This window comes from Artibeus jamaicensis, unplaced genomic scaffold, assembly GCF_021234435.1.
Source record: "Artibeus jamaicensis isolate MK-2021 breed Jamaican fruit bat unplaced genomic scaffold, CSHL_Jam_final contig_64, whole genome shotgun sequence".
Taxonomy (NCBI): domain Eukaryota; kingdom Metazoa; phylum Chordata; class Mammalia; order Chiroptera; family Phyllostomidae; genus Artibeus; species Artibeus jamaicensis.
In genome coordinates this window covers 3,828,259-3,843,483 of record NW_026521911.1, presented here as the reverse complement: position 1 = coordinate 3,843,483, position 15,225 = coordinate 3,828,259, and the positions used below count along the sequence as shown (strand labels likewise).

Genomic DNA, 15,225 nt, shown 5'->3' with positions numbered 1-15,225 from the left:
ACTCACATTTAATCTGCATGAAACACTATTGTATAGTCTTGCAGAAATCTAATAAAGCTGGTCTCTCTGGCTCAGCAATGTCTCTCTCAGGCTCCATTTGAGTGTGTGTGTGTGTGTGTGTGTGTGTGTGTGTGTGTGTGTGTGTGTGTATGCGCCATGCACATTTGGAAGTGGGCATGCAGGACTCTGCATCGTCCATCTGAGCAAGAGGAGCCTGAGCAACTCCCAGCTCCTTCAAGCTGTAAGCATGATGGGAGAGGGTGTGGGGTGCTAGAAGATGGAGGGCAGGACACACCCGTGTTTCTCCTTCCCTCTCACACTCCTATACTTCACTTCTGACACCAGATGTGTGGGAGCTGCCCACACATCAAGCAGTTATCCGACAGGAGCTGGATGTCTCACAATTCAACTCAACTATCTCCCTGGAGAGAATGTCATCTCCTGCAGGAGAAGGGAGTTCCATAAGACTGTCCCCTCCCCTTCAGAGGCAAACTTCAGGTCCCAGATTTTGTGTCACTTGTACTTCGAACTGGCTAAATTGGGGTTCCTGCACCCCCTACTAAGTCCCAATAATTTGCCAGAATGGCTCATAGAAGTTGGAAACACATCTCCTGCTTTATCATAAAAGGATCAAGGGCAGAGATGAACACCCAGGGGAAGGGGCGTAGAGCATCCATGCCCTCTCCAGCCGTGACACCTCCCGGTAGCTTCAGCAACCCGGAAGCTCACTGACCCCCTAGTTTTGGGATATTTATGGAGACCTCATCACAGAGGCATGATTGGGCATTAACACCCTCTTCCCAGAGGATGGGGGGTGGGGCTGAAAGTTCTAAGCTTCTACTCACAGCTTCATCTTTCTGGTGACCAGCCCCCATCCCAAAGCTACCCAGGAGCCCACCAAGAGTCACCTCATTAAAACCAAAGGCACTGGCTCAAGAAATTATAAGTGTTTTAGGGCCCTGGGGGCCACACTGAGCCTAAAAAAGTGCTGCGTACGAACACCTCCCTCCTTTCAGCTCTGCCCCAACCCACACACCTGGCCCCACGACCCACACCATCTCTGAGATGTATGACATCCGGGGACATGTCCAGGAGGCTATTGCCTACCAGGTGTGCACCTCTGAAGAAAGCTGCCTTTGTGTGTGTGGAAGGGGTTGGTCCCTGAAGCCCCATGTTGGGGAGCGCACACACTGAGCTCCACCAGATAGTGTCATGGAAAGGCAAGGGGCCCAGCTCAATGGTCAGGACACTTAAGAGGCAGGAAAAGAAGTGCACAAAGGAAGCTGAAGAGGGCTGGCCCTAAACTGTATGGAGGAACCAGGGGCCTGCAGGGCCAGGGGCGATTTGGTAAGGAGAGGGCACAGGTGCAGGCCAAGTGGCTACCGCACAGGGCAGCTTCCACGTGGGAGAGGGCTGACCTGGGCTGCAGCCCAGTGCCAGTCACCGCAACTTCCTCATCTGTCAAAGGGTCCTGGTCCCGCTGATTAGAGGAGATCGTGCAGGCAGCCGCCACAGCAGCATCTCACCGGCTCTCCACTGCACAAAAAGAAGGCCCAGTGAGGGAGGAGATGGCCAAGGCCTCCGGGAAAGGCAGGAAATGAACTAGATTTTCCTCACCCTTCCCGAAGCAGACTCCATTCAGGGCCCGGTTCTTCCCAGTCCCTCCCAGCATCCATCACCTCCATCTCTACCCCACCTGTCCCTCCTCTGGGAGGCCTGGGGAAACCACATGCAAATCAACTCGTGGCCCGCCTGGGAGGGGTGGGGGGGCACAAAGAGGGTGCGGAAGGGGCGGGGCGTTGTGGGGTCTCTGCAAGGATTGGTCCTCATTCTGGGCCCAGAGCCAAATCCGGACGGTTCAATGCCTGAGCCCGAACCTGAGACTCGGATCCCGAAGATGCCGAGACTCCGCACAAGAGTCCTGCACCCGGCCCTTTGCTCAGACTCCTGTCTCCCGGGTTCCCCTGCCGGCCAGCTCACCACCCTCTGCCTGGTACCCCCCCCCCCCGCTGTGCTCTCCAGGGCCTGGGCTCTGAGCCTCTCTCCGGTGCAGCCCGGCTCTGCGGGGGCTCCAGACACGGGGTTGGCCGTGGGATGGACCTGCTGAGTCCGGGTGGGCGACCGAAGCTTTGAGGCCTCCCGGACACGGACCACGCCCTCCTCCCACTGGTCCTGGAAGATGCTGGCGCCACCTGGAGGCCGGCCTCGGAGATCCCCGAGGAGTCCCTGATCCCGAGAAAGGCCGTGACTCAACTGCTTTTCTCACAGAGGTCCTTTCCCCCAACAGATCCTCTGAGATGGCATGTCAGATCCTACCAACAGCCCGAGCCTGACCTACCCACCTTTGCCCCTGCCCTGCCACCCTCCACACCAGCAACGTCTCCGATCCCTGCGCAGTGGATGCAATGCACACAGACCTCTCACTATCCTCTCCTGTGCCCAGTGGAGGCCAGTGGCCTCAGGCCCTGCTTTGTGTCATCTGGGCATCCAGGCCTGGCTTCTCTACCCACTTCCACCTGCAGGAGGAGCTGTTGCAGGCTGGACTTTGGGCCCAGGGGTCCTTGCTTCTAGGCCAATCTGGCCATCTCTGAGCTGCACCGGTAGGATAGGGATGACTTCCCACCTAATTGGGCTATGGTGGGGGGAAAGCTGGACTGGCAAATACAGACTTTGAGCAGGTTATGCACCTTTATTAGTATCTGGCCAGCTCCTCTCCTGCCCATCCTATGTGGCATGAAGAACAATTATCCAGCTGACAGAGCAATTCCCAGGACCTCAGGCAGGTCACTTAACCTCCCGGCCTCAGTTATCTCACCTGTAAAATGGGGATAACCGCCAAGTAGCCAAGTTTCTAGGAGGCTGGGACAATATACATATCAAGTAGCTGACATGGTGATTGGCATGTAGTAGCAAAACACAAAGGCAGTACCAGCTGCTATTATTAAAATTATTCTGATCAAGAAATGCCTATTCACCCTCCAAGGCAGCCCAGTCACCTCCTCCTGGGAACCTTCCTTACGTTCCCCATGGCAGTCATGGCTTTCACCTCTGGGCAGCCACAGCCCCAGGGACCTTCTAGCACAGCCTTTTCACTTATTCCACAAGTGCATGTTTAGTTCCTCATGCGTATGCTGCCGACCCCATTCTCATCGTAATGGGGGAGGTGAACGTGTAAATAGGTGGATAATTTCAAAGCATTGAGGAGTCAATAAAATGAGGAAACAGGAGAAAGTAAAGTGGGGAGCAGCTGTCTACACTGGGTACTCAGGGAAGGCCTCATTGAGCAGATGACATTCAAGTTCTAGATCAGCAAGGGTCTCAAAGAGCCCCCTGCCAGGCAGAACAGCTAGTGCAAAGGCCCTGAGGCAGGAGAATACATTGCCCTGGAGACAGAACAATCCAGGGCACTGGAACACAGTGACCACTGAGCACACTTATCATTGTCTGAGATGTCTCTACCTCTAGATGAACCCCCTGACGTCAGAGATCTAATTTACTGGGTTCACAGCACAGGACAGATCTGGAGCTCTGAACATAGTTTTAAAATTCCATTGCAGTAGTAATGCAATTAGTCAGCTGGCATTTCTGCAGCCCCATTCATATCTCTGAGCTGACTCCAACTGGGTTGCCCAGCTGGTAGGGGCTCCCTCCCTGGACCAACCGCCAGGGCAGAGTTGTTGAGTGAGGACAGAGAGGGTGCCCAGAGGGAGTGAGCTGGCCAAGGTCACATACCCAGCAAGCAGCAGAGATGGGGCTCAAATCCAGTTTCCTCTGCTCTTTTGCCTCCTCTGCCGTGGGTCTTCTACCCTATATACCCCACTTGCCCTCTCCCTCCCTGAGCAGCGGGGTCAGGAGCCCTGAGGGCCCTGAGAAGGAACCAAAGTGAGGACAATGTCAGGTCCCTCTTCTGCTAAAAACACAAACACAGAGCAAGGATCCCACAAGCTCCTTCCTTCCAAAGGACTGCCCAGTCAGGCAGCCTGAGCCGGTGTGGGTGTGGATGTCAGCTTGAAGTGGAAGGTGCAGGGCTGAAGCCTGGGGCCTTGGACAAGAGGACTGAGATGCCCTGGGCCTCGGGTCCCGTGCCGTCACTCTGACCCTGCAGCCACCTCTCCAGGGCAGCCAGGGCTGAGAAGCAACCTCCCAAGTGAGCACCTAGCAGGCCTGCCGCCCAGTGTCGTCTGTGGTCAGCTGCCAGCATTCCACGGCCTGATGTGGGCTGTTAGTAGCAACCTGGCTTAGCAGGAGGAGCCCTTGTCCCCCAGACACGGGCATCTCTGACCCAATCATCTTCATGCTCCAACAAAATCTCACTGGAAAAGTTTTATTGAAAAAAAATAATTGTACAAATAAGTTTTTGGTTTGACAGCAACAAAGGCTCATTTTCTCCCATCCCTCCCCATCTTTGAAAATCTATTAAAGGAAGAAAAAGTTTATTTCCATGATGCTTGACCGGAGTCTGCCCAGGAGCACCCCCCCTAAGTATTTCTTGATCCCCCCAACTGGGGCCAGGGCTCCTGTGGGGAGTGCCTACCCCAGAGGCAGCAGCACCTAGTTTTATAGTTGAGAGGAGACTGGGACAGAGCTGGGGTGGGGGCTGAGGTGGTGGTAGTGTCAAGAAAGAGGGTCCACATTCCGTGAGGGCTTGCCTAAACCCCAGCTTGATTCTGTCTCACAGGGGAGAGAGCACTTGGCTATAAATACGAACACTGATCCAGGACGGGAGGGTGGGGCACGACGACACTGCCCAGGCCCCACAGGACGTGGGGCTGGGCTTAGCGCCATGGGATCTGGGAGCCCGCGTCCAAGCAGAGTGAACCCCGGCTGGGAAGATCCGTCCAGACACACAGGAAAGCCTGCTGTTCCCCCGCCCACCCACCCCACGGAACACCCAAGGTCAGTACCTCAGCTCGCCCCACCCCCATAGCACCCATGTGTTTCGGGAGCCTGCAGCTGCCTCCCGCCATCCCACGCCTGCCCCAGGCCCCTACAACTCGTCTCGCATCTTGTCACCCTTGGGCCGGACGAGGCGCCCAATGAACAGCAGGGAGCCGGTCTGGGAGTCTCGAACCAGGAAGATGAAAGGGTGGTCGGCGTAGAAAAGCTTGGGGCTGCGCAGCTCCTCGCGCCCATAAATGTCCTGGTCGAAGGGGTTGCCTTCTGTGTCCCACTCGAAGGCCGTGGCGTGGAACACACTGGCCAGGTACAGGTCCTTCTTGCCCGACATGCGTGACAGATCGGCCTTGTTCTTGTCGATGGCCTCAGTCAGACCCAGGCCGGCCAGGTGTTTCTGTGGGACCAGAGGGGTGCCAGGTGAGGCCACTGTGAGCAAGGCTTCTAAACCTTCACCCCACAACCCACTACACCTCCTATGCCGTCTGTTCCTCAGAGCCCAGGTTACCACTCCCTGGCCACCTTCCGTGTGACAGACACTGCATGGGCATGTGACTTCTCATGGCAACCCTTCTAAAGACTTGTCATCTCCACTTCTATGAGGAAACCAAGACTCAGAGGGGGAGACAAAATGTGCCCCCGGCCCTGCCAAGCAATCTTGACCAGTGTCTCTCCAAGTAAGGGTCGTTCATGAGTGACCAGCCATCAGTACCGCCTGGAAGCTCATATGAATGAAACGCACTTTCCTTGACCCCAGCTCGGGGCCCCGGAAGCAGAATCACTGCGGACAGACCCAGAGGCTTTTCACACAGTCTTCACACTCTTCAGGTAATTCTCTGCACACTCAAGTCTGGGGAGGGCTGCTCTAAACCACAGCATGCTGGGGTTTAAGACCTTTCCAGAGTGAACTGATGTCTGGGATCTGCTTCAAAATACTCTGATGGGGAGGAATGGGTGTAGAGGTGAGTCTTCACTGCTCATGGACAGATGAAGCCAGGTGACAGATATAGGAGGGTCCATTACACGAATCTATTTTAAAACATGTTATGCATTTTCACAGTTGAAAGCTAAAATGCACACCCACAAACACATACACAGACACACCCTGTCCATGGCTCCGCACAGTCCCCCAGAAGCCAAGCACAAGCTCTTTCACCTGTGAACTGCACTTCTGCCCAGCCTCAGCCCACCCCGCTCCCCATTCAACAGCGTCACCGAGCTGCCAGCACCCTTGAAGGCATCTCGGTGGCCACCTCTCCCCGCATAGGACTCTTTAGATACCACATCACCTGGGAAGCCTTCCCTAGCCCACAAGACTGGAGCCATGCCTGCTGGGGCCTCAATCCCCCTGCCCGCCCTCTGTTTCTCCTTCCTGGCTCAGACCTCGCCCAGGGCAGGGCCTGTGTCCAGGGCTTTGTGGTTCGCAGTACGGGACTGAGGCTGCAATAAAGGATGTGGGCTGAGTACACAGCAGCCTCCGGGGCCCAGGCTCCTGCAGGGCAGTCTACCTCCCCAGTGTGGCCAAACAGGCCCTGGGACAGGCGTCCGAGGCTATTCCAGTCCCGAGACCTTGCGTAAGTCATCCACTCTGAATTTCCCAACTCAATCCACTCCATGGACTGGTGAGTAGTGTACACACCCAGGGTTCCAGGAAGACACGGGAGAAAGAAAGGAAGAAGGGTGGCAGATAACAGCCACTGCAGAGGCAGGGGCTGACACAGAGCAGGGACAGGACAGGGGCTGGGGCAGAGCAGGGACAGGACAGGAGGGAGAGAGTGACAGCTCCTCGCCAGCACCTCAGCGCTCTCTACGGTACAGACCATTAAGGCTGCACTAGTCTCTGATGCGGGCCTAAGCCCCACTGCCACGCGAGCTTGCTCTGGCCACTCTTTCTCAGCAGTGAGTCCGAGTTCCATGGGTGAGGGGCCTACCAAGAAACCATGCCTGGACCCACGGCCGGAACGAGATGAAAGTCTTCCCTCTGGAGTGGATAAAAAATCTCTCTCCTTATGGACACAACAGCCACCCTGAGTTTTCACCTTGAGGACTGACTGCAGCTCCACCACTGACTAGCTAGGGTGACCTTGGCGTGTCACTGCTTCTCTCAGGCCTCTGGTTGGGAGGGAGAAATCATGTTGAGCGGGTGGGTTAAGTTTCCAGCCATCCCAAGTGACCACACCGAAAGCCGTAATTAGTCCTCTACTGTGCAGGGGGCAGCCCGCCTGCTTGACGAGTCCCTTTGTAGGTGCGGGCACTGCACTCTCAGGGCGGCACAGGAGTAAGGGCACGGCCCAGTGCCAGATGCCCGAGTCATCAGTCAGGTGACTTTGGATAAGTTATTTAGGCTTTCTGAGCCTCAGCCTCCTTATCTGTCAAATAACCTAAGAAAGTTGCTTTTAGAATTAAGAGTCTAAGCCATATGAAGTGCACAGAAGAGTGCCTGGCATACAGCAAGGGTTCAGCTATATTTAGGTACTGATGTTATCATCATCTTCCCAAAGGCAGGGCCTATGCCTCCTTCACCAGCTATGCCCCCAGCAGGGCCCAGCACTGCCTGGACACCCAGGGGGGCTCAGGACAGACTTCCTGAGCTCGTGAATGGGTGCCCTGGGTACCACTCTCCCACAAGCCCAGGGACCCCTGAGTTGGGCCACCCCTTACCTGCAGGTCGTGGGTCACCTCCACCACACCCTTGGGCAGGGAGATGGCAACAGCCCTCTTCTGCATCTTGCCCATCCAGGTCTTCAGCTGCTCTCTGGTCAGCATCTTCTCAAGGCGCTCGAGGGGCTCCACATGGTGCGGCATGATGATGATGAGGCTGGAGAGCTTGTGGGCCAGGGGCATCTCCACGATCTGCAGCTTCTCCTTCTCGTCGTCGTAGTAGTTGTAGAGGCCTGAGGAGAGAGCAGAGAGGGCACTGAGCACACTGTGGGCAGTGGTGGGCCAGGCCCCAAGTACCCCTGGGCCCCCACCCTGGCCGCCCGCTGGTCAAGGCGCCTACCTGTCCGGTGCATCATCGTGACACCCACGGTGTAGGAGCGGGTCACCATGAAGCCTCGGTTGTCCACCATCTTGTGGTGGAACCTCTCATCCCAGTGTGCTGTGGCAGGAAGCAGGACAAGAGGTCAGAAAGAGATGCCCCTTTCCTTGGGGCACAGCCCTCCCCCATCAGTCTTCCGGCCTCAGCCACAGCCCACCTCCTGCCACCCCACCCCTAAGCATCCAGCCCAGAGTACATGTGTCCTGGCTCTCCACGGTTAGGGCTGGGCTGCTTCCACGTGGCAGGGAATTCCTCAGGACACTGCTCAGCCACTGCCATGTCCACCCTCTGCCCTGGTGCCTGTTGGTCATTTGGGCAACATGTGCTGAGCTGGACCTCTCACCCCGCCTGGTAACTGAGGGGCCCATGCCCTGGACAGGAAAGGCCCCAAACTACCCTTAAGTCTCCTCTGTAAGACCTATCTCCACGGCCAGAAACGTGACCCCAAAAACCATGCATACGTGACAGTGGCCTGAGCCCTGCTCTACTGCACAACCTGATCTGTGTTCAAATCCACACTCACCCACTGACCGGCTACGAGACCTGTCACTCCTCCTGCCTTGGTCCCCTTATTTGTGAAAAGGGGGTTACCCCATCCTCATAGCACACTGCACGAGAACAGTGGTATCCACACAGGTGAACAAAAAAACTGTGCACTAACCCCAAATCAAACCTTCAGGTCAATACAGATGCACCTGGGCCTAAATCCTAGCTGAGCCTCAGTTTCTCACCTGTGCAATGGAGGTAACACCACCTGTCCCCAGGGTTGTTTTGAGGATTAGGCATGATCACAGGTGTGGGGCCTTTCTGCAGCTCACTACTGAGACAGAAGTGATTACCGAATTTTATTAATTCCAAGAGGAGCGACAGCACTTTTTTTGTGTGACAAAACAGAGTGGGAGCACATCCTCTAGAGTCCCTTTGCTGGGCTTGAATCTTTGTCCCATTCCTTTAGACACAGTGCTGGCCCTCTCTGAACCTAAAGTCTTGTCTGTGAAAGGGTGTAAATAACAGTGCTTGCCTCTATGGTTGCTATGAAGGTTCAATGACAAGCAGGGAGGTACTGAAAAGCGGAGGCCCCGCCCCATTCCGCTCCACCCCGCCCCTCGGGACTCACGCTTGAAGAACATGGCGTTGACCAGCAGCGCGCCATCTGTGCGCTCCACCTCCTTGGTGACTTCGGGCAGTTTGCCATCGGTGGTCTGCGAGGCCCACTCATTGATGGACTGCAGGGCGCTGCGCTTGTCGCGGAAGTTAATCTTGGAGTGTTCGCAGTTGTAGTGCTGCTTGCTGCTGCGCACGAAATCCTCTGCAAAGCTCACGGAGCTGGGCCCGTACAGGCGGCTGCCCAGCTTCCAGGTGACGTTTCGTGCGGTGCTGTTGCTGAGCGAGCGCAGCAGCTCACCCAGGCCTGTGTGCACCTCTTCGTCACGTAGCTGCTCGGCACTCAGCACCGCTTTGGCCTGAGAGGCAGTGGTTGCCTTGCCGCCTAGCGACACGAGCCCCAGCGAGGAGGCCACCACCAGGGGTGACAACAGGATGTTCTCCACCGCCTGGTCCTTGGCCATGGCCTGGTAGAGGCTGAAAGCCAGGCCAGCACTGCGCTCAGCCAGTGTGGCTGCCTTGGGGCTCAGCTTCTCAGCAGTGCCAGGGGCAGCTGCAGCCTCAGGTTTCTTCACCTCGGCGGCCAGGGCCACGGCCATGGCCACGAGACAGAAGGTGTTGGCGAGCAGGAGGGAGCGCATGGTTGGGAGGCGGAACGTGTGCGCCACGAAGGACCTGTGAGGGCTGCAGAGAGAGCATGGCCCTGAAACCCTAGGCATCTCTTCCCAACCACCAGCCCCTGCTGTCCGCCTGTCACTAAGTTCCCTGGAGATGGGACCAAGACGGCACAGAGTTCTGGGGAGCCCAGACCTAACTCACAGTTGCCAGACTAGGGGTCCTCAGTCTGCCCATCTCAGAGTCCTGCTTTGACCTCTCATCCAAAGCAGGTTTCCTGAGAAGGCACCACATTCACCCTAGTGATTTCTTGCCCTGCACTTAGACTGCTTAGACTGGCATGTTTTTATGCACTAATTCCATTCCTAGCTAGTCTGTGACCTCCAGGAGGTTAGGAAACCTGGCCAGCCTGGCTTCCCTCTACACTCCCAGTGCCCAGTACACAAAAGGTCTCAGCTGCTCCCAAAAGAACAGAAACCAGGGCCAGCCCCAGGGTCCTCAGTTTGTATAAAGGTTAGTTCTCAACTTATACCACCCTGGGGTCCTTTTCCAGTGGGAAACGAGTTGGCAGGTGGCTCAACGGTCTGTGTGATGCCAGGGTGCCTGGGCAAAGGACACTGTGTGGGACAGAGCCAGAGGCCTGTTCCTCCCCCCACGGCTTTCATTCTGCCCTGGATGTCAATAATTCTCTGGTTGGTTCACTCATTAAATGAGAAAGGCCAGCTGCTCCACTCTGCTGCCCCAAAGGTAACTTTCAGAGTGTGTGCAGCCCGCACATGTGCGTACCCACCCCTCTCTGAGCCTGTCTCCACTGTCCAAGTTGTGATTGCGGCCCATCTGCTCCCAGCCCCCGGAGTGATGGGAAATTCCCCAGGACAATTCCCCTGGGTTGGGTGGGGAAATAGGTTTCCTGAGAGGAAGGATAACGGGGGAGGGGGTAAGTTACGGCTCAATGCAGCAGCGACACTCCCTCCCCTTCACCACAGGCAGGCCAGATGTGTGTTCAGTGTCCTAGGAAGCTGGGGACAGCCGTTGCCACACAGGCCATCTGCTTTGTCGCCTCAGGGATGCCTTCAGGTCCCCTTTCCAAACCAGAGGTTCCTAGAACAAGCCTCACTCCTCTCTCTGGGGCCTCTAAACAGAACAGTCTCTCCACACAGGCCATTTCCACACTCCCCCTCCTTCAGGTCATTATCTGCCTCTGCTTTATGCAGCAGGACAGGGCAAAGGGAAGGGCTGGAAAAGAACCCTGGTGGAGGCTGGGACCCACTGATCTGGCAGATGCCGTCCTTCGGTCCTCCTTAAGGAAGACAGAAAATTCAGAACCCTGGTGGAAGACCCTCAGGACTTGGGCCTGATCACAGGAGCACTGGGTTTGTGGGAAGACTACTGCTGCAGCCACCCTGTGAGCCCAGGTGGGGTCCCCCAATCCTAGGCTGCCCCCTCTTTAAAGGTATGGGGCAAAGGAGAAGCAAAGACTACATGGGGACAGAGGGAAGGCCTCTGAGTTCCACAACTGCTTGGGTGAAGGCACAAGAGAGATCTATACCCTGGCATAGAGATTTCGGAGGTCCTACCCTCAAGTACAGTGTGGGGATGAGACAGCTCAGGGCCTGGCCACCCTCTTCCCAGCCCTCACTCCTTCCCCACCAGGCCTGGAGCCTCAAAGGCACTGACCATATAATTGTACAAACAAGGTCACTCAAGAGAGTAGAATGAGGAAAACCCACACATGGCCACCCTCTTCAAAGGCTACCTCTCGTTCAGACAGCTGATGCCAGAGTTCAGTCCCCTGAAGAGGCCACTAGCTTGCCCTTGGGAGACAGTCGAGGAGCCCAGCACACAGCCCTGCCAACGTGGCAGACACCATCTTGACAGCCCCCACCCCAGCCAGCGGAACCTCAAAGGGCTGGGAGGAGCTTTTCAAGAAAGCTCCAAATGACTAGTTTGGGATTCCTCAGGCAGCCGCACAGCTGCGCTGCACTCCTGCGCCTGCTCCAGTGACGTGGCAGGCTGGAAACTGAATTATCTCCAACTGCCAGAGGGGAGCTTCCAACCTGGGAAGCAGGAGGCCTGGGTTCAGGTCCAGGGGTGCCAAGGCACCTCCTCCACTTAGCTTCCAGCGTGCAGACAGGCCTCTGCAGGGAGACACATGGCAGCAGAGAAGGCTGCCTGTTAAGCCTGCAGCAGGAACGGGGAAGGCATGTCTCTGCAAGCAAGCAAACCTCCCACAGCCCAGCCCATGTTGTCACGGAGAAATCCCAGCCCTTGGGCCAGAGTTAGACCATTTACAGGCCCATGAAAAAAAATAACCATCAGATGCCCACAGCAAGGCAGACTGAGTTGAGACTGGATTCGGGGGTTTTGTAAGAAAGAGGGAAGGGAAGCAGCTGCCAGGGTGGGCCACCGGAAAGGGTCTCAAATACTTGTAGGGGTCTAAAGTACCTTGAAACTGCCTCATGGGGAGATCAATGCCTGCCTTTTTCATTCTGAAAGAAAACAGAGGCGTGAGGAGGGCGGGGTAGGGCAGAGCTGGGGGGGTGCGGAAGGGCCTGGAGGGCTCGGCCCCCAAAAGAGACCCCATCTACAGCCTACAGTGCCCTGTCCTGCCCAGGCACGAGGGAAGGCCTAACTACTCCCAGATCTGGGGGGACCTTGGAGATGGACCACCTCACTGTAGGTGGGGAGAAACCGAGGGATCAGGCCTTCCACCACAGGGTTGCTCCTTGCGGAAGTCCCTTCTCAGGGCCGAATGTGGTGTCTTGTTACACAGTCAGTAAAAAAATTTTCTGCTGGGAATCCTGGTGACCAGAGACAAAAGGAGGAGACGGGGAGGCCTCAGGAAGGGAGTGGGGGGGGCGGTGGGCGGATGACCCAACTGAGGACCCGAGGGTGTGGTCCCGCTCAGAGACTTCCAGGGAACCAAAGCCCCTTCATTTTCCCCGGTCTCCATCCGGGCCCTGCAGCCCAGAGGTACCAGCAGGAAACGCAGGAAGAGGAGGGGCCAGGCTTTCTGGCCATGCTGTAAGCTCTTTCATTCTTCTTCCTCCACGTCCACTTCAGCCATCCCAGGAATGTCCTAAGTTGGGGGCAGGGAATCCCAGCCTCTAGAAGTAGCCTTAACCCTGCAGTTACTCCATGAACTGGGAAGCAGTGGGCAGAACTCAAAGCCTTGCAGTCAGCTCCCCCTCCGCATCCGACTTGCACAGCCGGCCCGGACTCACCCCTCTCCCCCATTCCTTGTCCCTGCGAGGGTCCCGTCTCAGCATCCTGGCCCCAACCCCACTGTGTCCTCCAGGCTATCACACCCCTGCCCAAAACTTTTGCCGGACCCTGCACTCTTTCAAGATCCTCCCAGTGCCGTACTCCCCAGCCGGCTCTGGTCTCTGCCCTAATCCCTCAGGATCGCCCCACCATTGCCCCCTGGCCCCGGGCTCTCCATCCGAAACCTGCAGCTGCCCCCAAAGTGCCGGGCTCTGGGGTCTGCAGGCCCTCCGGGTTGGCCTCCTGGGGCCGCCCACCCCGCTCTCTCCCTCGAGCGCCCCCGCCCCTCACCTGGGCCTGCCGGGCTGGCTCCGGGAAGGAGGACCTGCGCACCGGAGCCGCGGACGGATTCCACTCCCTGCCGCTCGGCCTAACCCCAGCCCTATATATGGCGTCCCCGCCTCCAGCCCGTCCGGAGAAACTTCTGGAAAGTTAGAAAAGCTTCCGGAGGGCGCCCAGGCTCCGCCAAAAAAGCCAAAGACCTCCCCCAAAACCGCCCCGGCCCCCGCCCTCGGCGGGCAGTCTCCAAGCCCCTGGGTCCTACTGCCCCCATTGTCGGATGGGCATAGGGGAGCCCCGCGCGGTGGGACCGGTGCACGGACTTGCAGGATATGCCGAGAGCAGGCGTCCCCCGACCCAGCGGAGACTCCGGATCCTTATGGTCCTGGAGGTCGGGTGGGGGGAGTTCTGATTGCTGAGCCGGAGGGGACACAGGGCTACAGGGTCCGGCTCCCCCAGAAGCGCCCCTCCTACCCCCAGGCTCCCTGCACCAGCCAGTTTACCCGCCGCCGCACATTCCTTCCAACATCCCATCCATCCCCTGCTAGGACCGTGCCCGTGCCCGGAGTGAATCCACTGCCCCACACCCTCACCCCTGCTTTCGAGCCGACCTTATTGGGTCCCTCTACTCGGCCTCTCCTCGGTCGGGGCTCCTCTCCTTTCCATCCGCAGTTTATCCGGAGCACCGTGGTAACTTCAGTTACCACTCTGAACGGGAGAGGGACCCGAACTAGACCCAGTACCCGACCCTCACCCAGGAAAGTCTTGGAGTGATAGAGGCACAGATACAGGGGAGCATCAGGTGATCTGGCGGGGCCTGGAGGGGTGCACAGGAAGGAAAACCCTGGCTGTCCACTAGTGTGCTGTGTGACCCTAAGCAAGTTGCTTTCCTTTTCTGGGCCTCAGTTCTGGCTGTGAAATGTGGTGCTAAGTCGTTCTTTGCTTTCTTCCAGGTCTGTCTCTGTCTTTGTCCTTGGTCATCCCTGCCCCGCCTCCCGCCCCTGTCTGGGTCCTCTCCCAGGAGTTCCAGCTCCGGCTATCAACTACTTCCACCCCACCCTCCCACAGCTCATAGCCCCTTGATATAGGAGCTAAGCTGTTATTCATTTTTGTCCTGGGTTCTGAAGACACAGCAGAGAACAGGACAAAGTTCCCATCCCTGTCCCCCACCCCAGGGTGCACATCCTGAGTTGGGTGTGTGAATGTTAGTAGGAAACTCAGGAGGGCAGGAGATTATTTACGACTACCTTCCTCTTCCCCAATCTTCTTTAATAGTGAAATGATGGGGGATAGATGGGCACAGTATGGAACAGAAGGGACACCTCATTCATTCACTCACTCATTCATTCCTTCAGTCAACAAACTGTGCTGAACATCTTTCTTCCAGGTGTATCCCTGGATCTTGGGGAGCAAGGGAGTCCCAGCAAAGCGGCAGGGATGAATCATCTGGGTCCCTGGCAGCAGCGCGAGGGAGGGCCCTTTCTGGCCACCCCGGCCTGGTGCTGGTGACTGACTTCTCAGTCTGGGCCAGGCTGCAGCTTCTCAGTCTGATCGCAAGGAATCGAAGAGCTTCGGACTCTCAGAATCCAGGTTGGATATTCAGAGATTACTTGAATCCTAAAGTGATCATCAGAGAATGTGACATCTTACTCAAAGCCCTGTGGAATCTTTGAACCCACCTGAGGAATCTTAGAAGGTTAAATCTTAGAGTCAAAGAATCTTAGAGTAAAAGTGTTAAGGACTGTGGGGTGCAAGGCAGCTCAGAGTGTGGGTTCCTGTCTGCAGCCCCAGGCAGAAGTCCCCTCTCTGGCATTCCCAAAAGGCCAGCACCCAGGCACCTCCAGGGTGGAGCTCACTCTTTAGGAGTCAGCCCAGGATTGCCTAGGACAGGCCTGATCCGTAACACGTCTTTCAGCCTTCGGGCGTGGCCATCCCTTTGGGGTGGCTGTCCTCGTTCTCGCATGCTTCCTTCCTGCCTCGATGTGTGTTGTGTTTAAGGGCAAGTCCTTGCTACCCAAGAAAACCACCTG

General features: G+C 56.8%; 1 protein-coding gene across 3 annotated transcripts; it reads right to left on the bottom strand.

The window, feature by feature from the left end:
• Nucleotides 1–4,308: 4,308 nt before the first annotated feature.
• On the bottom strand, nucleotides 4,309–13,360 carry SERPINH1 (serpin family H member 1). 3 transcript variants are annotated; one of them, XM_037131529.2, is made up of 6 exons: nucleotides 13,208–13,296; nucleotides 12,098–12,141; nucleotides 9,051–9,721; nucleotides 7,895–7,993; nucleotides 7,555–7,787; nucleotides 4,309–5,290 (listed from the first exon to the last, which is right to left on the bottom strand). In XM_037131529.2, exons 3-6 carry the CDS (start codon nucleotides 9,676–9,678, stop codon nucleotides 4,988–4,990), a joined length of 1,263 nt encoding a protein of 420 aa, XP_036987424.2. In that variant the 5' UTR covers nucleotides 9,679–9,721; nucleotides 12,098–12,141; nucleotides 13,208–13,296; the 3' UTR covers nucleotides 4,309–4,987. The 3 variants fall into 3 exon arrangements, with proteins under 3 accessions (XP_036987424.2, XP_036987423.2, XP_053526848.1); XM_037131528.2 differs by lacking the exon at nucleotides 12,098–12,141 and having other exon boundaries at nucleotides 13,208–13,360; XM_053670873.1 differs by lacking the exons at nucleotides 12,098–12,141; nucleotides 13,208–13,296 and adding an exon at nucleotides 11,710–11,731.
• Nucleotides 13,361–15,225: the final 1,865 nt, after the last annotated feature.